The following is a 27,390-nucleotide window of genomic DNA, read 5'->3' on the forward strand; positions in this document are numbered from 1 at the left end:
CAAGGATACCCAGCCCAGTGCTGGCATATGTTAGGCACACAATAAATATTTGTTAAATGGATAGTGTCTGGTGTGTCTCTGGGTGGACTAGTCGTCTGCTCCTTCCTCTTCATCTCACAGCTGACTTTCTCTTTCTGGTCTTGTTTTAATTATGATAGGTGAAAAGCTCCCTAAAGTCACTTGCAGAATTTCAGAGGTCAGGCATGGAATGTTAGGACATCTGGGATATAGTCTGAATGCCTATATATATGGCTTTGTTGGGGTAAGTGGGGGGCATGGAAGGTAGTCTCATTAGGAAATGTCTCTAGCTCAGCATATTAAAAAGTTGAGGGATTTGATCTGGGCGTTAGGGTGCACACGCCTGGAGAAGGAAGATTGAAAATAGAAATCTCATGAAAAAGCACTCATTGATGGATGATGGCCCAGGTTTCTTCTGCCTCAAAGGTATTAAGCACCTAGAAGGCACAAAGGAACTTTAGAACAACTGTTTTTGAGATGCTTAGGCTTTGGATCATTCCCAAAATGTGCTAACCTTTCTGCTAAAACATAAAAAGTATTTCTTTTCCCATTCCGTTGAATGAATACAATTGGCAGCTTCTATCTTAGTTCCACCCCCTTGGAACAGGAAGCTGAGGCTAAAACATTAAACAGCCCTTCTGTTCATTCCCCTCCATCACCTTGACAGAGATATCTGCCCATTCCCCAACTAGGGGAATCTTAGTTGATGGGAAAAAAATCTGTTTGACCATTTTCAGGCTTCTGTAGGCAACTATAGGCCCAGAAAGAGCCTCCTTTCTGAACTCTTGCTTTTGCCTAACATCCCCTGGCTGCTGTCCCCACATGACCCAAATAAACAGATGATCATGTGAAGCCAGTAAGGCTGTTTGTTTTAAATAGCAAGCATCTCCACTAAGCTCTGGAGCAGATGGGGTATTGGGGGCAAGGGAGAGGCTGGCATTTGAATCTGTTCCCTTTTATCTCCTGCTTCCCCACTAAAGAAAAAGTGTCTTTAGAATATTACTTTGCAAAGTGGTGCCTTCTAAATATGATAGAGCTGGCCCTGACAAGAAGAGTCAGGAAAATTGGACTTCAGCCTCTAGAAGAGACTTCAAGAGCTATATGTGTGCCATGACGACTTGAGGACAGAAGGGTATGGCAGGATGTAGCTCTCTGAGCACCCTGGGTCACTGGGCAGAATGGTCCAGTGCTTACCCCAAACAAAATGAGAACTTGGTCAACAACGTTATTTCAGTCCACTATTATATATACTGTGTACCCTCCCTCGCCCATCATACACACCTATATATTGCCTTTAAACTTGCCATTTTCTTCAGTTTTGCAGTTGGCCAGGCCCAATAACACTGGTAGCAGGTTGCAGGCACCTCAAAGAAAGCAATGTCAAAACCAGCACAGATCCAGCCCTTCAGGGAAAAGGGTATTTAGCCATTCCATGGAGAAGAACTGGGATGTTTAATACCTGTTAATTTCCAGCTTCATCATAAACAGAGCCAGTGGCATCCAGGCTTTTTGTGTGGAAGGTCAGAGCCCTTTGTAGACATGCTGGGAAACAACCCCTTTCCTCATTCACCAGGATCTGTGTAGATTTTTTTCTTTTATTGATTGATTGATTTGAGAGAGATATTGATTTATTGTCCCTCTTATTTATGCATTCATTGATTGATTCTTGTATGTGGGATCGAACCCACAACCTTGGCGTATTGGAGAAAGCTCTAACCAACCGAGCTACTTCGTCAGAGCATGTGCAGATTTTATTTCCCTCAAAGGTAAGGAGCAAAGCCTATGTACCAGCTTTCAATGGTCTAGCCCTCCTCTAGTCCCCAAATTAAGAATGTATCCCTCTAAGGTACAGTGGGGATGGAAGGGAATGGATTGGCAGGGTGGGTGGCCAAAGAGACCTCCTCATAAAGGTTTGCTTTGGGGTTTTTTGGGTGTTTTTTTTTTTTTTAATATATTGATTTTTTACAGAGAAGAAGGGAGAGGGATAGAGAGTTAGAAACATCAATCAGCTGCCTCCTGCACACCTCCTACTGGGGATGTGCCTGCAACCAAGGTACATGCCCTTGACCGGAATCGAACCTGGGACCCTTCAGTCCCCAGGCCAAGGCTCTATCCATTGAGCCAAACCAGTTAGGGCTGCTTTTGGTTTTATATGATGGTGATGCCCAGGCCGTGGGATCTTAAAGCCAAATGGCATTGTCCCACTGCACTGGTTAACAAAGAAAGAAATCTGTGGCCAGGACTGAAAGGGCCCCAGGCCTGCTAGCATTGGGACAACAGAGCTGAATGTGCACCAGGGTACTCCAAATATGCCTTCAGCAGGCCTGTGCGAGTGACTACAAACTACCTGGGTTTCTGCAACTTCCTCCAAAGCAGAACAGCAGGGTTTCAGGTAAAGATTTTCGTGGTTCCAATCACATATTATTAAATGGTCAAACTCCTTCCCATGGGAGCAATTTGGTATTCCTCCAGGACTTTTTTTCTAACTGGGGACCCTGCCATGGAACTGCCTTCAAAAGAGTCATCTTGGGGTCAGGAATAAATGCTCCCTACGGAGCAACTGGAATACTGAGTACTTTCTAGTTTTTAGGCCTGTTTCCTTACCTGCAAGATGAGGATTTGGCCAAGCTGACCTCAAAGTTCTAACTTTCTGATTGCACCCCCAAACACTAGCGCAAGAAGCGGCGGTAAGAAGGGTGCCCGCCGGAGGGGTGGGGGGGGGGGGGGGCAGACAGGGGAAGGCCAGCCCTATAAGGCGACCCCGGTTGAGGCCGGGCCAAGAGGCCCCGCCCCCGCGCCCCGCCCGCGGCCTCTGGCCCAGCCACCAGGAGGGCCGGGCTTCCGCCCTCCACGTTGTTGTTCCCGATTTGGGCCACGCCCCCTTGGTCCGGGCTGGGGATGCCTCGCCTTAACCGCCCCGCCCGGGGCCCAGAGTAATGGGTGGCTTCTGGGGTGGCACAGTTTGAGCCTCCACCCACATCAGAGACCAGTGGACAGAGTTAAGGGGAAGGAAAGGGAGATACTTTGTTTTAAAGGAAGACTAGTGAAAGTCAAGGCTAGGCCTCAGGACACAACTGCGGAATTTCACTCCGACGTCCCATCTCTCGTTCTCACAGTAGCCCCATCCGCACCTGCGAAAGTGACCCTGCTAAACACTGGCCCTTTAAACAGACGGCCGGCGGTGCGGGGTGTCCATGTGGAGCTGCTCCATGCCGTGTTGTCCTGCCCGCCCATTGGCCCGTGGCCCGATGACGTCGCCTAATAGAATGCTAACGCACTGCGGGGGGAGGAATGGAGACAAAACGCGGAATCGGATCGCCACTCCGCTCCCTCCAAGTTCTCTGGCAGCCTCCGGCTGTCAGCTCCGCCCAGGGGCGGATCCCGGGGCCAATTGCGACAGCCGGGTGGTTGCAGGAATTAGGTCACGTGTGGGTAGGGAGCGGAGACCCAAAGATCCGGCCGGTCTCTACCATCCTGTTTCTCTGACCTAAAATGTCCTTATTTGAGCTACATAAGAGATGAATTTTCCACCTTTCCTTCCCTCCAGCAGGACAAATTACGTTGTGAATGATCCAAACACACAGCCACAGCCCTTGTTCAACTTGTGGCATACAATCGGGGCGGGGCGAGGCGGGAAAGCGGAAATGAAGGGCGCGAACCCGGCCCGAGCTTCCACCCCCACCCAGGCCACGTGTGCTCGCGCCGTAAGTGGGTGGGGACAGCTGGCTCCCGACCCCGCCCCTCCCTCCGTGAGACGCCGCGGCCCTGCGGGTGGGGGCTCCGGTCCGGGCTTTGGCTGCGGCCCCGGTGTAGTAGCGGGGGCGGCGGCCGGGGGTAGCGCGGCTCCTTCCCTTGTTGTGTGTGTCGGTGCCTCCTCGCCATCTTGTTGCAAAGCCTTTTCTTGTCGGCGGGACTCCCGGGGGCCGCGGGGCGGGAGGCAATAGAAGGAAGGAAGAGAGGGAGGGGAAGGAAGAAGGCAGTGCCGCCTTTTTTTTCCTTTGCATCAAATTATTTTAAATTTGCAAATTATATTTTGCAAACATTTTGGGAGACATTGATTTTCCTGCCTGGGCTCCCCCGTTCTTGCCTGCCGAGTGCGCTGCGCCGCCCAGCCCTGTCGCCCCCCGGAGGTGATCCCTCCCTCCTGCCTGCCCGCCAGCCTGTCCTGTGCCTGGCTCGCGGGCCGCAGTCTTGGCCCCGGCGCGCCCCCGGCAGCTCTCAGCGCGATGAGCATAGAGACGCTACTGGAGGCGGCCCGCTTCCTGGAATGGCAAGCGCAGCAACAACAGAGAGCACGTGGTGAGCGGCGGGGCTGGGCCCCTGGGGCACCCGGGAAGGGGAGGCGAGCGACCCGGGTCCCCGAACCCACGCCGAAACCGCGGACAAGACCCTCTCCCGGGCGGCCCGCGAAGCCAGCAGTGCAAGGCTCGTCGCAAGAGCCGCCGCCCGGGGAGGGAGGAGTGTTGTGGGCAGGGAAATTAATTAATGACTTCATTAGCATGCAGCGAGGGACCCGGCTCCTGTGAGCGCCACCCCAGCTGCCTGCCACCCCTTGTGCACCTTTTGTAGGGCTCCTTTCGCGTGGGTCAGTGCGCCCTCGGTAGCTTTGAATGTGAGAGCCGGGGGTGGGGTAAGCAGTGGTGTTGCGTGGGGGTGGCAGACCTGTGTGTGCGTGCGTGTGTGCACGGGGGATGTGTGATGGGAGCCTGGAGGAGAGCAGATGCACGGACGTGTACATGGGCGAGTGTACAGTGCACACGAGTGGGCGTGTGTGTAACGGAGTGTGGGGTAGAAATTACTCTACGCGGAGCAACTCCCCAGCTCCCCTCGCCTTATGGGGCGGGTGTGGGGGGCACTCCTGGCAGATCTACGCGCCACTGGGGCGGAGGCGGCCTTTGCAGAATGAAATGACATCGCGTGTCTTATGATCCTGGCCAGCCCCGCCTGACCCCGCCTCCCAGAGCTTGGGCTGGGTCTAGCGTCAGGGGTTTGGGTGAGAGCCGGCTGATTGGGTGTTTGAAAAACGGCCTGCAGGTCGCTGGGGGCAGCCCCTGGGCCCCCCTTTCTGCGCCCCACTTTAGCCGGTGTGGAATGTGGCGTGTCTGCGCGTTCCATACCCGCTTTCGGCTGGAATGTTGCGTGTGTGTGCGTACCAAGCCCGTTGGTTACACCGGCTGGTGACGTGGACGGACCCCGCCCCCGACCACGTGCACGGGGGACACTCCCGCTAGGGACGGCGCGGCCGGGCCCCTCCTCGCTGCCTCGCGCTCGACCGGAGGCGGGGTCTGGGCGGGGCTGGCCAGAGGCCTGGCGCCCGGTTGGGCCCTGGCTCTGGTCGCTGAGAATCTCTCCGGGAGAGCCTTTTCCCTGCGAAGGAGGAGCTGGGCTTACCTGTCGGTTCTCGCCCCAACCTCCTGTTTTTGATCATGAGACGAGGGAAACCCTCAGAATTGCAGAGCAACAGGATATTTAGAGCTCACACATTCCCACTGACCCCAAAACGTTCTCACCGGGATCTCCTGGCAACATCCCCGGTCACATTGTGGAATGAGCCGGGCTAAGAAGGGGCAAAAACTTTGGCGCTTCCTGGACAGGGGAGAGAGGAAGATTTCAGGTGCCCCCTATCCCCACTCGCCCTTGCTGATGGCCCCTAGCTGCAGGGTGCTGCAGAAAAGGGGGCTGGGGGAAGACCTCCGTTTTCCGTGCTGCTGCTAGGGCCTCATCCCTCATCAGTCGGTGTGTGCAGCATCGGGGGACTCCTGCCCCCCTTAACCCTCCCCCTCCCAACCCTTCAGGCGTGTTGTTGGCGGTGGAGATTTCGCTTCGCCCTCCTTTCCTTTCTCTCTGCCTATTGTTGCTTCAATGATGAGTCATGCAGGAGGTAGTAGTGTGTGTTGTGTGTGCGCGCGTCTGCGCGCGCGCCTGCTGCCGCGCCGCCGATGCTGCGGCCAGTGCGGGGAGTCGCAGCCGCCCAGGGACCGGGAGCAGCGGGTCGGATGGCCTAGTTGGCTCCACGGATCTCTCAAGGTCAAAAGTCACACGAGATATGTGAGACTGAGATGCTTGGGTTTTCCAGAACAGATGGGCTAAGACATCAACCCAAACGCCCCTCCCCCTTGCCTTTGGGGTCCAGAGTAGGGTCAGGCGGTGGATAGTGTTGGAGACTGAGTCACCTGCTGCCGCCATCAATACAATTCAAGAATACCTATTGTGTCCCCATTGTGTACCAGGCACTGTGCTAGAGGTGAACAGGATTGACCCTGACCTTGTCTCAAGGAAACACTCACTTCATCTTTACTTTACCTGCAGGCTAGTTGGTCATATGGGAAAAGGGAGAAGACCCCACTATTGTCTGTTCACCCTTTCCAAAATAAGTAAGTCCACAGCTGACCAGTAAGGACAGGGAGGATGTGTGCAACTCTGTGAAGGAACCCGGGAATGGTTCTCTCCTAAGAAGTTGCAGAGCCCCGCCCTCTCCCCCACATGGTGAGACCTGGAGGTGAGTTGAAGCCTAGTTTAGCTGCCCAGTCACAGCTTGTTGGTGGGGCAGGTTCTTAGTGGATGCTGGAAAGCCAAATCTACACCAAAAACTCATGTACAGATGGCTAGATCAGGCCAGGGCAATTTAATCTCCATTATTCATTTTCTCCTTGATGGCCTGTCCTCAGACTGGGAATGGGAAGGATGGGACAGGAGGGAATGGTGCATGAACCTTCTGATCAGAACTGCTGTCCCAGGTTATGTACCTGATGAGCAGCTCCGAACAGGGAGCCTCTTATGCATGCCCCCATTTAAACTCAAGGGTCAGTTTCCTGACCTAGAGCAGCCAGATTGCTCACATGATGAACCTGAGGATGTGTGCCTGTGTGTATGAGAGAGAGGAGAGGGAAGGGCAAGGTCATCCTGGTGGTTAGCAAGAGGGGTTGGTCATTTCCCACATTCATGGAGATGGCTCCATTGGGGGACCCTTTTCTACCTTAATGAGAGGAAGCTGGCCAAGTGTCCAAGGCTTCTGACCTAGTTGCACCCTGGACCTGCCTTATGTGTCAAGCTCACTGTTAGCATGCAGAAGGGGAGAATGACCCTGAACATTTGGGGCCACCAGGTGTGGATGTCTCAAGCTCCAGCCCTGTGCCAGCTGAGCCCCTGGGTCACAGTCCCTGGGGATGGCTGAAGGGAGCATAATGCCGGATCACCCCAGAGAGGTCATGCTGAATTCCCTGGGGTGGGGTGGGGTACAGCCTCTGGGCAGAGCCCAGGGAAGTTATCAGAGTATGTGGGAGTGAGAAGTGAGTGCACCCATGGGTGCAGCAGAGCATTATTTAAAAGAGCCTAAACCCATATGCTCCTGAGGGAGGCCCCGAGGGACTGCCAGCTTGCTTCCCATGGTCAGCAAACTGCGGCTCGCGAGCCGCGGTTTGCCGACCACTGCCTTAGACTGTCTTTCCCTCCACAGTGCACTAGGAGAGGGTAGCCACTGGGTTGGGATTGAGTCAGAGCTGGTGGGGAGGAGGCAGGAAGCTTTGGTGGGCTGGATCTGGCCTGGGCTATCCCGTTCTTGACCACCAGTTAAGCTTTTTCGTGCTGACCCAGGTGTGATAGAGTTTGGCCTTTCACTTGGGTCCTATCTGGCACCTGTGAGGGTACCTCCTTGGCTTTGGAAGAGAAAGCATAGAAGAGGAGGTTGCCATTTCCTGGGTGAACTTTGGAGTTGCTTTAAAAAATGGGGAATATGAGGTTTGCCTTCAATCTGAGTTCCAGGTCACCTATCCTTGGAATTGGGGCCCTGTCTCCCCCCCTAAATATGGGAGCGTGGAATACTTGACCCAAGGCCAATGAAAATTTGGGTCCTGGTTCAAAGGAATGGAGGTGGGGACTGTGTTGGGCTCTGAGTTCCAGGGTCTTGTCTTGAGTGTGGGGAGGGGAGAGGTGAAGATGGGTGCAGAGAAGTGGACTAGGGCTGTCCCAGGCTGGGCCTGAGAAGGGCTCCATAACTGGAACTCAGCAGGTTTCTTTCCCAGTGTGTTTCTGTAGGAAGCTGGAGCAGAGAGCTGGTTTTCTTTGGGCTGTAACATAAGTCAGTGCTGGTTGGAAAGGCCTCCCCTAATTGGAGCAGGCCTGCTCTGGCCTGGCAGCTCCCCTTCCTGAAGGGCAGGGGAGACAGATGCGGAAGAGGCCGGTGCTGACCTGTCCAGCTCCTGAGCTCTGGCTGCTGGGAAACCACTGAGTCCTTCCCCTCTCAGAGCACATCCCCCTCTACTTCCTCCTTTGCCTCTTTGTGGGGGGAGGGGCTCAGCGCAGGCCTGGCTCACTCAAGTTGTTGATTGGCTAAAGGGCCCTGAGCTCTAAGGTTTTCTGGGGCCCCGGGAGCCTGACAGACAAAGTGGGGGTTGATGCCCTCCTGCTGAGGGAGGCGGTTTGCCAACCTCATCCCTCAGCCCCACCCCTTGTGGGGTGGCCTGTTTGGGGCGTGTCCATGCTGTCAGCTGGGTTAGTCTGCAGAGTGGTGAAGCTGGGCAGGAGGGAGGGCAGGTTGACCAGCCTGCTCCCTGGCCTGGGGGCTGCAGCCGCTCCCCAGGGTCCTGGCCCAGCTCTGTACCCAGGGGCCCTAAAATGGGGCAGAGCAGCATGGGCCGCTTCCCTTAACCCTGTTCCCAGCCAGCTGCTAAACAGGCCTCCCTTTCCTGCAGGGCTTTCTTTCAGCAGAGATGCTGGGCGATGGTGCAATGTTGCCTGAACTCACCGCCTTGTTCACCCTCTATTAAAAAGGCCATGGCTTTCCTTTCTGCCTGCCTTGTACCTTTCTAGTTTTTGCTGCTGGGTGAGGTGGGTGGGATTTGAGGGAAATGAGTTTCAGCATGACAAAGGACAGAGAAGGACCAATTTATGTTTTGTAGGGTCCCTGAGGTAACCAGAGGCATTGGGACATAGCCTTAGGAGTCCCGAGTCCTGAGCTTATTTTCCTCATGTGTGAGCTGAAGGTGATGTCCCTGTCCCACCACAGGTGGGGGGCTCTTGTGAGGACCCAGGTGTGTGTGTAGACACCTGGTGAGCATATGTTGGCACAGTGCCAGGCATCCACCCTGTGTCAAAGAGATCTGGCTGGGTCTACCCATTTTACCTGTGACCTGCTGTGACCCTCAACAAATCACTTTGCCTCTCTGAGTTAATTTATCTCAATCTGTGAAATGAAGGTACTGCTTGCCTTCTTTTATATATATATACATTATTGCTTTCAGAGAGGAAGGGAGAGGGAAAGAGAGAGAGAAACATCTATGATGAGAATCACCGATAGGCTGCCTCCTGCACCCCCCCACCCCCACCCCACCGGAGATCGAGCCCTCAACCCGGGCATGTGCCCTGACTGGAATTGAGCCCAGGACCCTTCAGTCTGCAGACCGACGCTCTATCCACGGAGCCAAACCAGCTAGGGCGGTACTGCTTGCCTTCTATTGGTAAATATTGTTGAAGGTCTTGCCCAGAAGCTATGATCTGTCATGGACTGGCCTCTGCCCAGCTCATCTATCACCCTTTTGCTCCTGACCCTTGCTCATCAACTGCCTAACCCTTCAACCTTCGAGTGGCTACGCCTCCAGCATCCTGACAGCCCCCACTCCACCAGGACCTGTCTTCTCTCGTAGCCTGGATTATTATCCCGTTACTTGCCCCTTCCGCCACCCTCCAGGCCTTGAACTCCCCAAAGGCAGGGACTGGGTCTGTTTCATTTGCTCATTGCTGTGCCACCAGCACTTAGCCCAGAGCCAGTCTGGGTGTGGATGGATATTTGTGGCATCTCAAGCGGAGCAGAGGTGTCACTGAGCCCTGCCTGGCACAAGGTCAGAGGATGGGCTATGCTCTGCTGGTGAAGGACAGGTGAAGCTGGAGCCCAGGACTGTTGGTCCCGCTGAGACAATCCTTGTGTTCCCTCTGCGTAGAGGAGCAGGAGCGTCTTCGCTTGGAGCGGGAACAGGAGCAGAAGAAGGCCAGCAGCCTGGCCAGGCTGGCCCATGCCCTGCCTGTGGAGGAACCCCGCATCGAGGCACCACCCCTGCCTCTGTCGCCACCAGCACCCCCACCAGCACCCCCACCAGCACTTGCCACCCCCACCCCACTGACTGTCATTCCTATTCCAGTAGTGACCAATTCCCCTCAGCCCCTGCCCCCACCCCCACCACTGCCCCCTGCAGCCCAGCCTCTGCCCCTGGCACCTCGCCAACCCACCCTGGTTAACACCCCTGGACTCAGCATTAAGGATTCTGCTCCCCTGCCCACCAGGCCACAGATGCCCACCCCTGCACCTCTACTGCCAGACTCCAAGCCCACTGGCAGCCCCAAGCCTTTGCAGCCCCTCCCTACACCCATCCTGACCATAGCACCACACCCTGGAGTCCAGCCCCAGCTGGCCCCCCAGCAGCCACCCCCACCCACTCTTGGGACCCTGAAGTTGGCACCAACTGAAGAAGTCAAATCCAGCGAACAGAAGAAGAGGCCTGGGGGGTAAGTGAGGTGTGGCCGAGTTGGGGCTGGTGGAATGGAAAGAACTGCCCGCCCCCATGGGCTGTGTGTGCAAGAGAAAGTACCCTCCCAAGCTAGCCCTTCAGAACTGTGCCCTCCCTACCTCTCCAACCAAAAAAGCGCCCTCCTGTATTTGCACACAGTCTCACTGTGCCATGCCCATCGGGCAGTGGGGAATGAGTATTGCCCTCAGCTCTCGGGCGTCTGTGTTCTCTGATTCCGTCCAAGGTTGGAGCTGATAGTATTTGTAGGCCTTTGGAAAGAGTGTTGCATTATGGGTCTCCTGGGAGAGGGCTGGGATCGACTGGGATATTTCTTTGAGCCCAAGGAGCCCTCTGTCTCAGAGTGGGATGGAGGGTTTACAGGGGTTGTGAATTATGAGCATACATGTGCCCTCCACGGGGTGAACCTCTCCCCTTGCTGCTTTTATAGAGAGAAAAAGCCTGTGGCATTTGGGCTGTGGGGGTAGGGGGCAGGAAGGCCGCCTAATCGGGCCCTCCTCCCTGAGCCTCCTGTCTGTCTGGGTTGCAGGATCGGAACCAGAGAAGTCCACAACAAATTGGAGAAGAACAGGTGTGTGTGCGTGCGTGTGTGTGATCTGGTTCTACCCTTGGTCCCCCAAGCGCTCCTTGGGCCTCCCCTGCCCTCCCCACCGCGCCCCCACTCCCCTAGCACTGGCTGACCAGGGATGCTCGCCCTCCTCTCCTCAGGAGGGCCCATCTGAAGGAATGCTTTGAGACCCTGAAGCGCAATATTCCCAACGTGGACGACAAGAAGACCTCGAATCTGAGCGTGCTGCGGACGGCACTGCGGTACATCCAGGTATGGTGGAGGGAAGCCTAGCGGGGGAGAGGCGGGCGGTGGCGCCGGCCGCCGCGCAGCGCCAGCTTCCTCCCCACTCCCGCGGCCCTCCGCCCCTCGCGCAGCTCCGCCCGCCTCCACGCGGGCGCCGAGCACATGGCCGGCTGACGTCAGCGGGGCTCCCCGCCCGGGAGGGGGCGGGAGGACGCGTGCGCCTGCGCAGGGAGGGCGGCCCCGCCGGACAGCCTCGCGGAGCCCCGCCAACTGCCGGGCTTCGAGCTCTGTGACTAACCCGCGCCCGTCCCGCTCTGCCGCCCGACGCCGCGGGTGGAAAGGGCGTGGGGTGGCCCGCGCCTCCGCCCGCCCGCAGTGCCGGGGCGGAACCGGATCCCACCCGTCTCGTGGGTGGGGTCCCCTGGGCGTGGCTCCTTCCACTCGGCGGCGCGCCGATGAAACCCCCCATTTTCACCCCAGAAGGATTAAGATCAACTGAGGTGCACGACCCGTTAAACCTGGGGTTTGGGAATGCGGTGACCAATAGCCCCTGTGGCACCAAAATGACGCTTTCCTTTCCTCAGGATTGTTAAAAAGCCCTTTCCAAGCGGCCCTCCTGGCTGTGTCCCCTCCCTTCGGCCCTTGGTCCTCAGTACTGGGGGCGGGGGTGGGGGGACGCCCGTCAGATAAGACTGTTGCCATGACGGCCCGAGTTTCGGTTTCCTTGGAAACCAGCCGTAGGTTCGCGTGCGGGGAAGGAGGCTGTGGGGGTGGGGCGGACCGCCACGCACGGCTGCTGCAGAGACGGAGTCGGAATCGGCCGTTGGGGGAGTGGGAGGGCCTAGGGCTCCCTGCCCGCGCGGGGCGGGGGCGGAGGCGCCGCGGGTCTCCCCGTCGGCGGGCTCGGGAAGCCTGAGGGCTGGGCTAGAAGCCAGCGGGGGAGCACCACCCCTCCCTCGGCCTCAGCTGCGGGGTCACAGCCCTGAGGTAACCGCTGCCTGACTTGTTGAAGGGCGGACGCACTGCTGCTCGACTGCTCCCAGCCGCTGCCTCTCACAAGCGCGCGCCCTTCCGCCCGCCCTCTGGCCGAAGGGGCGGGGCTGGCGCGCTTCCCAGCTCCCGGGGAGGGCGGGGCCGGGCCCGGGGATTGGTCGGGCCGGGTAGGGGCGGAGCTCCTGAGCGCGCGGAGGTGGGGTGCGGCCCCCGGGGTGACACAGCAAAGCCCGGTCCGCGTGGGTGTGCGCGTGCTCCTGGAGGGGCGGGGCGGGGCGCCAGCGTCCGGAACGGCTCGGGAGGGGAAGGGAAGCAGCCGGGCCGTGGTTTTAGGACCGTACCCCGGAGACTTATTTCTGGGATGTGTCTGCAGAATTGGGGCTTGAATGTAAGCTACTGGTCTTTCAGTCCTGTAGCCTGGGAGCAAATCCCTGTTCAAATGCTGTGTGTGTGTGTGAATACCACTTTCTTCTGTACTGTGGTGACGCTAAATAGGAAAAAAAGTGTCTTCATCATGGGAATGTTAGGAGGGTTGGCCTTCTATAAATATTAACTTAATAGCAGTTATTGAGAAATGGGAAGGTTCCTCTTTATAGACACATACTTAGGGAAGGAAGTCTTGCTGGCATGACGTGTGGGTTTGAAAGTATATCGTAGAGATTCAGTGGAACCAGCAAATTCGGGATGTTTGCTTGGGCTAAATCGAAAGCAGGTTGGATACAGGCTGTCCATAGAGACACTTGTCCTGGGGCTGGCAAAGGAAGCAGAAACTTACAAGGCTGTCTATAAATCCTCAACTTCACTCATTTATTTATTCATTTAAGCACTTATGGACAGTCCTGTGTCTGATTCTGAGGATAAAGCAGGGCGCAAAGAAAAAAGTATGGGTCTCTGACCTCATTGGTTTGGTCTTGTGTTAGATTATAAAGAAATAAACCAAACAGAGGACTGTGCCATGAGGGTGTAATGTGTCGGGGATTGCAGCGTTTGTTCTGGGGAGTTGTTGCTGAGGACAGAGCATTTGACTTGAGACCTGAAGGTCTCAGGCTGACCTAAGCAAAGTAGAGGGCAGAGAGCACAACACAGGCCAAAGTTTCTTCAAGAGGATTGCCATACGGAGATGGGAGGCAGCAGGGTGCGAGATGGGAGTTGAGAGAGAAAACTGGAGAGACCACGTAGGGCGTGTACACTGGGCTTTGGTGGTGTGCTGAGGCAGGAAGCTGTGGGAAGATTAGACCCAGCCAGACCCAGAGTAGCTTGGAGGTGGTAAAGTATTTGAAAAATGACAGTTAAGTGGACAGAGACAGGAAGAGGAGGAGTAGGCAGGTACCAAACCACACATCCAGGTAGTCTTAGAAAGGAAATGGGTTTAAAATGAAGCAGTTTGTGTCCAGCTGGTGTTGCTCAGTGGTTGAGCCTCAACCCGTGAACCAGGAGGTCACAGGTTTCGATTCCCCGTCAGGGCACATGCCTGGGCTTCGGGCTCGATCCCCAGTAGAGGGTGTGTAGGAGGCAACTGATCTAGGATTCTCTCTCATCATTGATGTTTCTATCTCTCTCTCTGAAGTCAACTTAAAAACATATTAAAATGAAGCAGACTAAAGTTATACCCTGGGAAATCTTTCAGGGGCTTCTAGGCCTGTGGGGAACTGGGCTGGGTGAGAAAAGGAGGTGTGGGCCCCCGATGTTCTCTCTCCCTGAGCCAGAAGTCTACCTTTCCTGCTAGCAGGTAGAGATCAGGAGGGCCACTTCCAGCCTGCAGCAGCCCGGTTGGAGTGAGGGTTGACTCACCACAGGCCCTGTCATTTATGAGGCCTCTACTGATGTCATGTCTAGCAGTGGCCTCTTTGGGTGAGAAGCCAGACGTGTGTGTGGGTAAGAGGAGGGGGACTTTCTGGCAGAAATATGGGGAGAAGCAGGTTAATCTCAAAGCCAGGAAGATAGAGGGGGCTGTGTGGCCTGGGACGGGCTATAGAAGTGTAAAGCTACCAGGTTTCAGGCTACTACAGAGCATGGCTGTGTCTGAGCTTTGTGTTGCAGGCACTAATGGTTTGAGGTATCTCTCACTGGTCAGGTAAGGAATTAAGGGCTGTAGGAGGGAGTGTGGGGAAGTTGGGCCTAGTTGGTGTGTAGAGTTGAAGACATTGCTATGCCCAAGAGGGGCCGGTGAACAGTCAAGAGAGGCTGCCCTTAGGAAATGAAATCAGGGGAAACTCAAGTCTAATGGGCGACTGATTCTCCTGAGATGAAGGGAGAGACAGGATAGAGGTGGGAGCTAACACACTCTCCTCCTCACAGATTCTTCCCCTGGGGCCAAGTGAGACATTGTCCATAGCTCTGTCCTGGCCACTGGTGGAGTCAGGAGCTATGAGCTAACTATGGAAGAGTCCTTGCCTTCTCTCACAGGGTCAGACAGGACAGTGTGTATGCGGTGGAAACTAAACATGAAATATTTTGCGATATGAGTCATCGTCTGAGTAAGTGTAACCTGACAGTTTCATTAAATGCTCAGGTACATGGTGGATGTCAGGAGGATGTATTGTTGAGGGCAGTGGAGGAGGTGGGGCCCAAGTGTGGTCTTGGAGCACGAGCAGGTAGACTGAGAAGGGTGAGAAGGGAGGATCCACATGTGAGCATCTGGATACCTAAGGTTGGGAGAGGCAAACTAAGGCCAAGTGGTGAGTTTGGTATATGAAGAGCCAGTGAGCTCTGCACCTGGCCGTGACTGGCAAGCCCTGGAAGCTAGAAGCTCAAGAGCAGTTCAGGTAAGAGACCCAGGAGGTAGCAGGGCAGGACTGTCTGTGTCATCTGGTTGACCCAGCAGTCATGACATGCCTGGGCTGAGGAGAAGCCAGCAACAGGGAGGCCTGTGAAACCTAGGTTGTCTTAATGGTTTCAGAGTCAGGAGGTCATGGAGGATGGGTGAGATTTGGGGTGGAAGGCAGCCAAGAAATAGGACATGAGCTGGCATTTTGGAGCTGCTAGTAAGCCTCATGCAAAGGGAAACTGGAGACCCTTCTGATAGGGAGCAGTGCCACAGTCTGAGAGATGGGGCATCCAGCCCTATGTGAGGGGTCAGCCTAAGGGGCACAAGGTCACCTGTGGCCCTGGAGAACTCGAGGGAGAGATGGCACCTTGCATAAGGGTGTTCTTAGCGAAGTGGGTGACATCAGCTTCTCGGGTGAGAGTGACCTGGAACCTGTGGTGAAAGACAGAAGCCTCTCCAGGGGTGCTCAGTCAAGTCAGCGATGCTGTCCAGCACCCCAAGAGCCATTTCTCATTGATCATTGCAACTCAGGTACAGGTGTTAAAGGAGGAGCACATTCCAGGGCTGAGGGTTGTTCAGTAGCCTGGGGGGTCTAGGGGCTGCGAGCAGTGTGAAAACAGAGGCTGGGGAGGAGTCCCAGGTGGGCACCTCAGGGAGTAACCTAGGAGGTCAGAGAGGAGGTGCATAGCCCGCAGCCCTGTGGGCCAGATAGAGGCAGATCAAGAAGATGAAATGTGGGGGTTTTACAAAGTCTAGGGGTCATCCTCTAAGAACACTGAAGTTAAGTAGACTAGTGAATAATGAGGTGGAGAAAAGAGCTGACCCATTTGGGGTCCTATGGGGAATGGGTTCCAAGGAGGGTAGCTTATGGCATCAGTGGGTGACATAATAGTATGAATGGTGGTATGTATAGGCCTTGGGCAATACCCGAGAAATCTGTTACACCTTTTGTCATCTGCAGAATAGAGGGAGGTGCTGCCAGGAGGTGGGTGGGACAAGAGGCAGCGAAGCCCTTCAGGACAGAGTTGATGTGGAGAAGGGGAAGTCGCTGACCTGGATCTGTGCTTTCTTTTAATGACGCCTGCCGGAGAGCCCAGTCCCTGGGACACTGAGCCTCACTGGGCAGAGCGATGGCCCAGGAGGCAGGTGTGGTCTCCGCAGCCCCCATCAGCCCCCTAGTCACTGCAGACCTGCTCCTGTGGACCAGGTGATCTGGAAGCAAGGGTGGCTGTGGGGGGATGTTCGCAGTACTGTGGGCCCGAGGTTGCTGCTCAGGGTATCCTGCTTTTCCTTACCTTGCTCTCCAGTCCCTGAAGAGGAAGGAGAAGGAATATGAGCATGAGATGGAGCGGCTGGCGCGGGAGAAGATTGCCACGCAGCAGCGGTTAGCAGAGCTCAAACATGAGCTGAGCCAGTGGATGGATGTGCTAGAGATTGACCGTGTGCTCCGACAGACAGGCCAGCCCGAGGACGACCAGGCTTCCACCTCTACTGCCTCTGGTGAGCCCCACCTCTCAGATGTCAGGCTTCCTGGCCAGGCCTTCGCCTGCTGGAAAAGTGCCCTCCCACTCCAGTCCCATGAGGTCCCCAGGCCCCAGGGGCATTTATTTCTCCAGCCTCGTGTTTCTAAGCCCTCTGACCTATCCCTGTCCTCGTGTCCCCACAGAGGGCGAGGACAACATAGACGAGGATATGGAGGAGGACCAGGCCGGCCTGGGCCTTCCCAAGCTGAGCCACCGCCCCCACCCGGAGCTGCCGAAGCCACCGCCCAGCACCGCCCCTGCGCCTCTGCCTCCCCACCCACACTCCCACTCCCAGCCTGTGGCCCTGTCTCCTGCCCATCTGCCTGGGCAGCAGCCGCCGCCACAGCAGAAGACACCTCTGCCGGCTCCTCCTCCCCCACCAGCTGCCCCTGCCCAGACGCTGGTGCCAGCTCCAGCCCATTTGGTGGCTGCATCTGGGGGAGGCTCCACAGTCATCGCCCACACAGCCACCACCCACGCCTCAGTCATCCAGACTGTGAACCACGTTCTCCAGGGGCCAGGCGGCAAGCACATCGCCCACATTGCCCCCTCAGCCCCCAGCCCTGCTGTGCAGCTGGCACCTGCCACACCCCCTATTGGCCACATCACAGTGCACCCTGCCACCCTTAACCACGTGGCCCACCTTGGCTCCCAGCTTCCCCTATACCCACAGCCTGTGGCAGTGAGCCAGCCCGTGGCGGTGAGCCACATTGCCCACACCCTCTCGCACCAGCAAGTGAATGGCACAGCTGGGCTGGGGCCCCCCACCACCGTCATGGCAAAGCCAGCCGTGGGGGCTCAGGTGGTGCACCACCCCCAGCTGGTAGGCCAGACAGTGCTCAACCCTGTGACCATGGTCACCATGCCCTCCTTCCCGGTCAGCACACTCAAGCTGGCTTGAGGATGAGGCCACTCAGAGGCCCCCAGTGGGGGCAAGGAGGGGGACCTGTCCCCATATCTCCCACCAGCTCCACACATTCCAGTCCGGCCCAGGCCCAACCCACCCACACCCACCCCCAGGCCTCCTAGGGGAAGGGGGTGCAGAGACTCTGAGCCAGGGGAGGGAGGGGCCACCCCAGGGAGCTGGGCACAGGGCAGGGGTTAGCCCACTGCACTGGGACTTGATAAAGTGATGAGAGACGCCCTGGTGGACGTGCTGCCGATTCAGCCTGGTGCTGTTCCTGCCTCCCCATCCTGTCCCCTGAAGCAGTTTGATGTGGATGTCGTGTTCTCTGCCTTCTCCCTCCCCTGCTGCCTTCCTGTGCTGCTGCTGCTGCTATTGCTCTGTCTGGTGATGTGGCTGAGGACCTGGGCCCTCCCTCCTGAGCCTCAGCCTCTCTTCCCAGGCCTATGGAGGGGAAAGGAGGAGCTGAACTGAAGCAACTGGGCTCAGAAAGTTGGGGAGCACTGTGGGCCCTATTCTGAGTACAGGTGAGAAGTCCTAGGAAGTGGCTGGTCTGGAGTCCTACGCAGACAGGTGGGTGCCCCAGCCTGGGGCTTGCCAACCCAGTTGCAGTCACTGTGATTCTTTACAGCAGAAACTAGTTAGGATTTCCTACCAACAGTAAACCAAACCCAAGCTGTGGCCAAGCTTCTGAGCCTTTCACCCCTTACCACTGGGCTCCTGACCTCAAGAGGGCAGGCTGAGGGTGGGGTGGGTGGGAAAGGAGGGGCTTCGCTGCCCCCACCATCCCCAGCCTGGGTCTGGACTGAGAGCTGCTCTGGACCCCTGTTCCCATCCCTAGGCGTGGCTTTTGGCTTCCAGAAGGCTGTCACTCCCCCGATTCCCTGGCCTCTGCTTAATGCTCTGCACTCCCCTGAGGGATGGGTGCCTAGGGTGCCACCTGGGAGACATGACCAGCATCTGGTCTGGGTTCCAGGAGCCTGAAGCCACATTGTTGAGGCAATTAGGAAGTGAAATGGCAGGGGTTCCTCTAGGCTCCCAACCCTTTCCCAAATAGGCCCTGGGGACCTGCAGAGGGAGCAGAGCCCAGTGCAGGGCTGCTGCTTCTGCCCCAACAGCTCTGTCTCTAGTATCATCTCTGCCCTGAACGTTGCCCTTCTCCAGTGGGCGTCACTGCGTGTGCCCTCCCTGGTGGGGGCTTCTGTGTGCCACTGCCTTCCTCTGAGGAAAGGTCCTTAGTTGGGCCAAGGGCAGGGCTGAGCTTGGGGTGGAGAGGAGGGGAGCTGGTGTGTAGGGGATGCTGTTTTCCCTGCCTCCACCTTGGCAGACTTTGACTTCTCTTTTTTTTAAAAAAAAATATATTTTTATTGATTTTGGAGAGGGAGGGAAAGACAGAAACATCAATGATGAGAGAGAATCATTGATCAGCTGCCTCCTGCACACCCCAACTGGGGATTGAGCCCCAACACAGGCATGTGCCCTGACTGGGAATCGAACCGTGACCTGATCCATAGGTCGATGCTCAACCACTGAGCCACTCTGGCTGGGTGGGTTCTCTTTTTATGTAGGTATTTATTACAAGTGGCCTTGTGTCAGACACACCGTTATACACACGTGCACACTTGGCTCCCCACCTGGACACACCAATGGCCTTTCAGTGTGGAGAGAGGACGAGAGTGTCCCTAGGTGTGAAGTTTGCACTGACAGGCTGGGGGTGGGGTAAGTGTTGGGGCCCAGGATCTTCTGGAGTGGCCCCAGCAGAGGTCTTGGATAGATTTATATGCCTAAGAACTCCTTTTCAGTTCCTCCCTGGTCCTGGAGACCTCCCAGAGGACTTTCTCCTGTCTCTCTCCTGGGGGAGGCCTTTCAGATGCCTTAGAGGCCTCCAGGAGAGAGTCCCATACTGCCCCCAGCCCCACGCAGCGCTCCCACCTCACAAGCTTGCTGCCTTCCTGCACTTGCAGCCGCCAGCACCACCCCGGTTCTCTGTGGAGCCAGTTCCACTCCCGATGTGATTACAATGGAAAGAACAGGGAGAAGGGCAGGCCTGGTGCCCAGGGAATGGTCAAACTGGTGAACTGCCTCTCCTCAGCTCCGTTCACCTCCCTACATCCTGAGGCTGGTCCAGAGTTAAAACTTTTGTCAGCCAGTCGCCCCTCGGGCCTGCACAGATACCTCATCCGCCTGCTGCCCGTGCCCCTCTCCGTCCCCAGCAGTGGGGGCTCTGAATCTAGTGCCGAATGACTATGTCCAGACTGGTGACGATGGGTGTTGCTGTTCTTGTTGTTTGTGAATGCTGTGACTCTGTGTGCCCGAGAGGGCAGCCGCCCAGCCCTTTGGGCATCTCCCTTCTGAGAGCTATCAGGACCACATCTGTCCTCACCCTGTGGGACCGCCTGCCCCTGCCCTCCCCTCCCTAGCCCTTCCAGCCTGGGGGACATGCGCACACACACATCTTACCTCTCATGCGTGTTTTACTTTTTGATGTTCAGAGTGGCTCACTGGCTGGGAATCTTTACCTCGGGGAGAGGGGGAGGTTGGTTCCTTGGGGGGGGCCAAAGAAGGGCAGGGAATGCCTGGAGGGAAACGGGGGCGGGGGTCACCAGAACCCCTGCTCTCTCCAGGAACAGCTGCTGCTCCCCCATCCCAGGGTCCCACCCCCATCCCCCAAAGAGGTGGCCCTTGTTTACAGTGAGGACTCGGTCACTGTGTCTCCGTTTCCTGAAATATAAATCGTAGTGACCCCAGACTGTAGAGATTTTTATGTGTTTGGATACATCTGCTGTGTGGGAAAAAAAACTACAAAAAACCCTACTTTTGTACATATTGTATTTTTACTATTGAACTGTATTCTAGTGGCTGTTCATGCTCCAAGACTTTAGGTATTGAGACATGAATACTATCCATGTAATAAGCACTTGCCTGGAATAAAATATAAAATTGAAATAAACCTGCACTGAAACCTGAGATGGAGCTGCCAGCCTGCAGCATCTGGGTCCTTTTGTTGCGAAAGGAGGCAGAGACCTCCAGCAAGAAGCACCAGGTCCCTTTCCCTGTTGGTGTTTGCGGGTTGGTCCTCAAGCAGCTTCAGTGCTGGTCAGTTTTAGAAGAAGGTTAGAGACCTTCCTGTCCTGATGCCAGTGTTGAATCATCATCAAGCTCCCAGAACTGCAGTTCTGGTCTTCTAATGCTTTTATAGTACTTCCTCAAACCATTTTTCCAAACACTATCTTGTTTTATCTCATAACAGTGAAGTAAAGCCAAGAACTAGCCCCGTTCTGGCAGAAAAAGTAACAGGTTTGAGATGGCTAAGTGACGTTAGAGACACAGCTAGCCTGGGGCCTTGTGTAGCTTCAGTCAGACCTCGACTTGGGCAGGGTTCTCCCTGAGCATGTGCCATCCTGCCCTGGGGCCTGTTGTAGAATTGGGGGATCTTCAACTCATGAAAGTTCCAATGGAAAAGAAGGTGAGGAAGGGATGCATTCATGGGGTAGAGGTTAGGACAGGTCAACTAGGGAGTCCGTATGGCTGTCCTTTCAGGGGAGGGAACAAGAGAAATAGGTCAAAGCCATGTTCTAAGGTGGCCTGCAAACCAAGTTTTGGAAAACGTTTGTAACTACATCTTCCCAGTTTAGGGGAAACCTGCCCTTTGGCAGGCTGTCTCAGGAATAAGTGGGGAAGTGGGGGAGCAATTAGCAGGGCCTAACTACAGACCAGGCAGGCTGCTTCATCCTGCCTTTCTTAACTCGGTAGTGGTGGCCACGAATGTATTGGAGTTCCATTATTTGAAGAAAAGCCAGCCTCAAAAGGCCAGACAGTGCCCCATAATTCCGCCAGCCCTTTTCACTTGTGAGATGCTGGCTCCCTCTACTGGTAGCTCCAGGGAGAGATGGGTGCCTTCAATTAAGGGAAGGCCAAAACTTAATTTTTCCTGCGCATCCTCTCAGTGTCAGACACCATGCCCAGCACTGGGACAAAGATGAAGACTGCCCCTGGTAATGATGACCCAGTATCATCTGAGAGCTATCACTATCATAAGGGTTGGCAGAAACTCCACTCCCTGCACTCAAAGCACAGACTCCCACCCCAGCTCAGCTGGAGCCTGCAAGACAGGGGCGTATGGCCAGGGCAATGGAAAACAAAAATCCCAAGTAAGAATCCAGGAGCTTCCATTTAGCAGCTCTGCTCACTCTGTGAAAGAGGAAGCCTTACTAGAGTTGGAGGGATGATGTTTGCTCTCCTCACACTCCCTGCTGCTCCTATCCACACACACATTACCTTCGGCGGACCCATCCTTCTAGTTCTGGAAGCCCATTCAGGGCCTGGGGAGTGCCAGCGCTTCTGGGTGAGAGTGTGTGAAGGAACCAGGCCACATCCAGAGTAATGTACCACGGCCTTTAGTGAACTTTCAGGAGTCACAGCAGAGGGAATTCTGATTGCTCCAGGCACCAGGATCAACTTGGGAAAGGGGTGTTCTTTGAGGGGCTTATAAGGTTCCCTGGCCCCAGAGCTCCCTGTGTCAATTGGTTTCCTTGCATGGGCAGCTAGGAGTGAGTTGACAATAGGCCCTAACGCCTGTTGTCAGTGTCTTCCAGACAAGACCACATGCTGGTGACGGGAGCCTCTACCTGGGACCATGGGTGGTCCTCGGGTGGGGGAAAGGCAGGTAGGATAATCAGGGGCCCTTTCCATGCCTCAGCAGGTTTGAGTTCTTGAGGCTCCCCCTAAGTTTGAAGCAGACATCTCAAAGACAGTGCTCAGTGAGCAGGGTCCTTCCCCATTGGCTGGAGGGGCTGGGAGGCTCCAGCTTATCATTATAGCTATTCAGGAGGTCAGACTGTGGAAGGCGTGGGACAGGGACCTACACTAATCCAGAGGATGCAGAAGCCATTTGTCAGTCTGAGATGGAACTGCTGGCTTTAAGGGTTCTCTCTGGGCCTACCTATTATCCCCACCCCAACCAGCCCATAGCCGAGGTCCCCCTCTTTTGGAAAGTTTGGTTCTCTCTTTTCGCCATCCTTGCCTCATGGGCTTGACCTTCTTTACTGTTCTATTGTGGAGATGATAGTATTCCCACACAGTCACTCGCCGTCCAGCACAAGCCCACAAGCAGCCCCCAGAGCCTCAAGCATTGCCAAATGCTGTTTATTGGTTTGTTACACTGAAGAGTATAGTTTCTGAGCCAAAAATCATACACACTCTGCTCCTCACAAAACCACTGAGTCACTAAGGCAGGCACACAATGGCCACCATGCTTGGTGGAGGCTGAGGACTCAAAGACAACAGAGTGGGCAATGGGGCGGGCTGGCCCCCAAACAGGCCGTGCAGTGCCTGGGACAGGGGTGGGCTGGGGGGCTGTGCTGGATGCAAAAAGGCTGCTGGGTCCTTTTTTTGTTTCTTAATGCAGGAAGTCTCAAGACCTTAGTGGTTGCTGGGCAGGCCCCAGCCCCTGTGGCAGAGTAGCCTCCTGGCCCTGGGGCAAGGCCCAGCCTGCATGTGGTGGGGGTGGGGGTGGGGATGGCAGAACAAGCAGCATAACACCTCCCCCTCATGAGTGAGGCTCTTCCATAGGGGTTTCTGGGTCCTTAGGCCTCTGGACATCCTGAGAAGCATGTGGAAGGCAGAGCTAACCTTGCTTTTCACCAGCAGCAAACAAGGGAGACCCAGGCACCTACTCCTTCCAGCCTTAGGACTCAGCGGATGCCTGGGATAGATGATGAGCTGCCCCCAAGTTTTGGGGCCACCTTTGAGAAGAGGCTGTGACAGGATCCCCTCCCTAAGGAATCATCTGCGATTCCTCTTGAGAGGTAGTGCTCCAACCACATTCCAGATCCTCCGGCTGGCAAAGTGTCATGTATACAGTTTTCAGGGATGCATCTAATGCATAAAGCAAGAGCAAGGTGGCAGGAGTGAGACTGTACAGATACACGTGGGTGCACTGTATGGACTAGGGGAGGGCATGGGGTCACCTCAGGTGGCCAAAGGCAGTGGCAGTGCTGCTGAAGTGGGCTGCTCTGCCCCACAGTCTCAGAGGAGGGCCTGGAAGGTGGCCCAGGAAACACGCCCAAACTCGCAGCCATTCTGGCTGCCCCGACTGGGATTGGTGCACACACATGCACTGGGCCTACGAAGGGACTATCAGAAGAAATACAACAGAGTCCCCTTGTCTCACACAACTCTCACCAGTGGGGCCCAGGCATCTATAGCCCTGGTGACTCTACAAGGCCCCAGGCTGACCCAGGAGAGAGCATGGGGCACTCAGGCTGAGGCTGCAGGGGCAGTGGGGCTATTTCCAGGTGTTTGAGAGGGAAGCAGAGTAGGTGTTCCCCAGGTCAGCTGCTCCCTGAGGCTGCCCTTTCCCCTCCTGGCCCTGACCTGAGGGTACCCTGGCCCCTGACTTGCTCTTCAGGGCTAGAACTGCCCGGAGTCGGATCCCAGGCTCACACTTTGTTAGGAACACAGCTGGGCAGGCAGGGTTGGCTGAGAGGTGGGGCAGTCTCTGCTGTGCGCCCCTGCACCTCTCCCCGCGGAGCCCAGGGCCAGGAGCCTAGGCTCTGGCTGGCTGCTGCCTCCTGGCCCTCACTTGTTCTCTATGAGCATCTGCACCTTGTGGACGAGGTCCCGGGCAATCCGCAGGATCTCCTGGGCATCGTGATGCTCAGCTCGTTCTGGAGGAAACATGGGTAACTGTGGGGATGCCGGAGCGAGGGCAAGAGTCTGGGAGGAGCCCTATGGCTGCCCACCCTACTCCATTTCCACCTGCTGGACTCCTGACATTTGTGTACGGGGAGGGGACCCGGTATTTCTGAGCCTCTCCAACCCTGCCCAGGCCAGGAGTGGAGGCCCCTATCCCCTTGCTGGGGACAGCCAGATGGCTGGACAAGCTCCTACCATTGAAGAACTTGATGATGTCGGTGAAGTCCATGTTGTTGTCACGGATAATCTCACGGTAAGCCTCCACCAGGGCCAGGGCAATGAATAGGACAAAGTGCTCTGATGAGATGTGCTGGGCCGCCCAGATCACCTCCCACACAGCAAACACATCCTCATATAGCAGCTCTGGGGACGAAAAGGGGCTAAGGCTGAGTCTGGCTGCCCATGGCCTCCAATGGGGCCACATATGGAGACAGAGCTCCAAGGGCCAAAGTTCTGGGGTTCTCTCCATTACGCAGCCAGGTCCAAGAGGGGGTGGGTTCCATGCCTCAGGCCAAGACCCTGCCCTTCTCCTTGGTAATTCCTGCACATGAGGCTCCTGCAGACTCTACTCTTCTCTTCAGCTAAAGCAGCTGTGCTTTTAGAAACCTGGTGCACAGGGGAGATTTGGTTGGAAAAACAGTTCCAAAAGCCATTGCCTGAGGGTGATTTTCCACTCTGTCTTCACTATGGATTCAGCTTTTAAAATATCGATGCCCAGGCAGCCAGCCACACTAGTAGTCTGAGGCCAGGTAGAGTCTAGAGCATTGGTGTTTCTAAAAAGTTGCCCAAGTTGCCCTAGCCAGCTTGGCTTAGTGGATAGAGTGTCAGCCTGCGGACTGAAAGGTTCTAGGTTTGATTCCTGCCAAGGGCACATGCCTGGGTTGTGGGCTCGATCCCCAGTAGGGGGCATGCAGGAGGCAGCTGATCAATGATTCTCTCATCATTGATGTTTCTATTTCTCTCTCCTTCTCCCTTCCTCTCTGAAATAAATACATTAAAAAATAAAAAGTTCCCCAAGTGGTTCTAAAGTTCATTTAGGGTCCAGGACCAATGACTTTGGGGCAAAAGGGTCACCCATAGCCCCTGACCCCAGGCCCACCATCCAACCCTCCTCTTACCTCTCTTAAAATCCAGCAGGAACCAGCGGTAACAGAAGTAGAAATGGGTGTAGTCTCCATTCTGATGCATCAGTTCAAACAGCTCTGAGTCCAGGATCTTGTGTGAGTGGGAAAAGAGAGAAGGACTGAGCTGAAGTGCCTCTTCCCTGCTGCCCCCACCCTCCACCAGGCCTCTTCTGCTTGGCGCCTGGTAGCTGTGCTCGAGCCCCTCTCGTCTCTTAGGGTGCACTCTGCGGCCCCACCCATCTCTCTGGGTTAGGGAGTTATACCATTTTCTGGGTGTTTGATTTTTCTTTTTTTTTTTTTATCCTTATCCAAGGATATGTTTATTGATTTTTGAGAGAGAGAAAGAGAGAGAAACATCAATGTGAGAGATGGTAAATTGATTGGTTACCTCCTGCATGCACACCGACCAGGGATCGAACCCTCAATCTAGGCATGTGTCCTGACTGGGATTCCAATCTGCAACCTTTTGGTGTACAATGCTCCAACCAACTGAGCCACCTGGCCAGGGCTCTGGGTGTTTGACTTCATCAACCATACTATTCACCAGAACTTTCATGAGCATTTACATATTTACATTCCTCTCCATTTTTAACAGTGAAAACAATGTGTTTCCAGAAACAAACCCATAGATACGGAAACAAACTGATGGTTGCCAGATGGGAGGGGCTTGGGGGCTGGGTAGGAAAGGTGAAGGGATTAAGATGTACAAATTGGTAGTAACAAAACAGCCATGAGGATGTAAGCTACAGCAAAGGGAATATGGTCAATAACACTGTAATAACTATGTCTGGTGCCAAGTGGGTACCAGACTTATGTGGGCATCACCATAAGTTAGGAATATGTCTAACCACTATGCTGTACACCTGAAACTAATATAATATTGAATGTCAAGGGGGATCCAAGATGGCAGCAGAGTAGGTGGAAGTTACACTCACCTCCTCCCAGGTCCAAACTGGAATTACAACTAAATTATGAAACAATCTGAATAATCAAATGAACAGAAGTCTTATTACCAAGGACTTACAGAAGAAGCCACAGGAGACTGGTAGGAAGGGCAGAGGCGTGAAAAGGGCTGGCCCTGCTCCCACGTGTGGCGGCTGAGATTCTGAAGGGATATCTCAGCTGCATAAAGAAGCTGGGAAGCATGGAGCCTCAACCCCACATGGGGCTTCCCAGCCTGGAACACCAGAGCCAGGAATAGAAGCCCACATTAACTACTGTGACTTCTGTTTCAACCGTAATTGGGGGGAAAATGTGTCTTTGAAATCAAAGAAATTAAGCTTATATATAAAATAAATTTTTGGACCACTCCCTGGCCTCCTTGTGGAAGACGGACAAGCCCAGTGGTGCCTGGTCACGTGCCCACGAGCAGCTACAGTCCTCACCTGGATGAGGGAGCGCATGTTAGCAAAGTGGGTGTCCATGGCGCCCCCATTGGGGAAGTTCTGGCTCATCCTCTTCATGAGGTGGCTGAAACAGCTGTAGGTCAGCTGATCTGAGGGGAGACAGGAATGAGGCCACAGGGCAGGAGACCCTAACACTTCACTTCACAGGGGGTGCCTGTGGCCCAGAGGACAGGGCTGGCTACTATTCCTACTCTTCTAGACCTAGCAGTCTTCTTTTCTTCTCCAGCTTATGTCAACCCCGCCCCATGCCTGAGGCCCATGCCATTGTGGGAACTCCCTCTTCCCCGCCCCTATCCCTCACCATTATCAAGGATGACGAGGAGTGGAGCCAGCAGATCACACATGCCCTGCACGTAGCCCACGTCCAGGTGTTCCCACACGTAGCTGAAATCCCAGGGACAGAGTCACTGTAGGTGTGTGCCAGGCCCCATCCCCTCAGGGATCCCCAGGGAGATGGGTCTTAGAGTAGCCTGCTCCCCAGAAGTCAGCCTTCCAGGACCCTAAGCACTGGGAGTACCAAGGTGAACAACTAGCCCTGTCTTCAAGGCACGCAGGGGGGCAGGGAAAGAGACAAGGCTGGGGCGGGGCGGGGGAGCCATGGAGTGAGGGAAAACAGAGAAGGCTTCCTGAAAAACCTGTGAGTGAAGAG

General features: G+C 55.4%; 2 protein-coding genes across 4 annotated transcripts in view; one reads left to right on the top strand and one right to left on the bottom strand.

The window, feature by feature from the left end:
• The first annotated feature begins 3,789 nt into the window (after positions 1 to 3,789).
• On the top strand, positions 3,790 to 20,482 carry MNT (MAX network transcriptional repressor). The gene is made up of 6 exons (XM_008147899.3): positions 3,790 to 4,317; positions 9,954 to 10,515; positions 11,065 to 11,106; positions 11,244 to 11,355; positions 16,396 to 16,588; positions 16,755 to 20,482. Exons 1-6 carry the CDS (start codon positions 4,245 to 4,247, stop codon positions 17,510 to 17,512), a joined length of 1,740 nt encoding a protein of 579 aa, XP_008146121.1. The 5' UTR covers positions 3,790 to 4,244; the 3' UTR covers positions 17,513 to 20,482.
• SGSM2 (small G protein signaling modulator 2) overlaps positions 16,040 to 27,390 on the bottom strand; it is a 43,116-nt gene continuing 31,765 nt past the window's right edge. For 2 of the 3 annotated variants that reach the window (XM_008147897.3, XM_008147898.2), the window contains 5 exons: positions 27,043 to 27,125; positions 26,721 to 26,830; positions 25,330 to 25,426; positions 24,407 to 24,574; positions 22,645 to 24,183 (listed from right to left, as the gene is read on the bottom strand). In XM_008147897.3, the coding sequence (XP_008146119.2) occupies positions 24,095 to 24,183; positions 24,407 to 24,574; positions 25,330 to 25,426; positions 26,721 to 26,830; positions 27,043 to 27,125 (547 nt within the window). In that variant the 3' untranslated portion in view covers positions 22,645 to 24,094. Of the gene's footprint in view, positions 16,399 to 22,644; positions 24,184 to 24,406; positions 24,575 to 25,329; positions 25,427 to 26,720; positions 26,831 to 27,042; positions 27,126 to 27,390 lie in introns of those variants that run through there. The other variant, XM_028155069.2, reaches the window with a different exon arrangement.

This window comes from Eptesicus fuscus, chromosome 20 (assembly GCF_027574615.1).
Source record: "Eptesicus fuscus isolate TK198812 chromosome 20, DD_ASM_mEF_20220401, whole genome shotgun sequence".
Lineage (NCBI taxonomy): Eukaryota > Metazoa > Chordata > Mammalia > Chiroptera > Vespertilionidae > Eptesicus > Eptesicus fuscus.

Bases quoted from the DNA above. Each gene is read 5' to 3' on its own strand.
- MNT (XM_008147899.3), top strand. From the start codon at position 4,245: ATGAGCATAGAGACGCTACTGGAGGCGGCCCGCTTCCTGGAATGGCAA. The intron at 11,107-11,243 runs GTGTGTGTGCGT...TCCTCTCCTCAG, and splicing joins AACAAATTGGAGAAGAACAG to GAGGGCCCATCTGAAGGAAT. The intron at 11,356-16,395 runs GTATGGTGGAGG...CTTGCTCTCCAG, and splicing joins CGGCACTGCGGTACATCCAG to TCCCTGAAGAGGAAGGAGAA.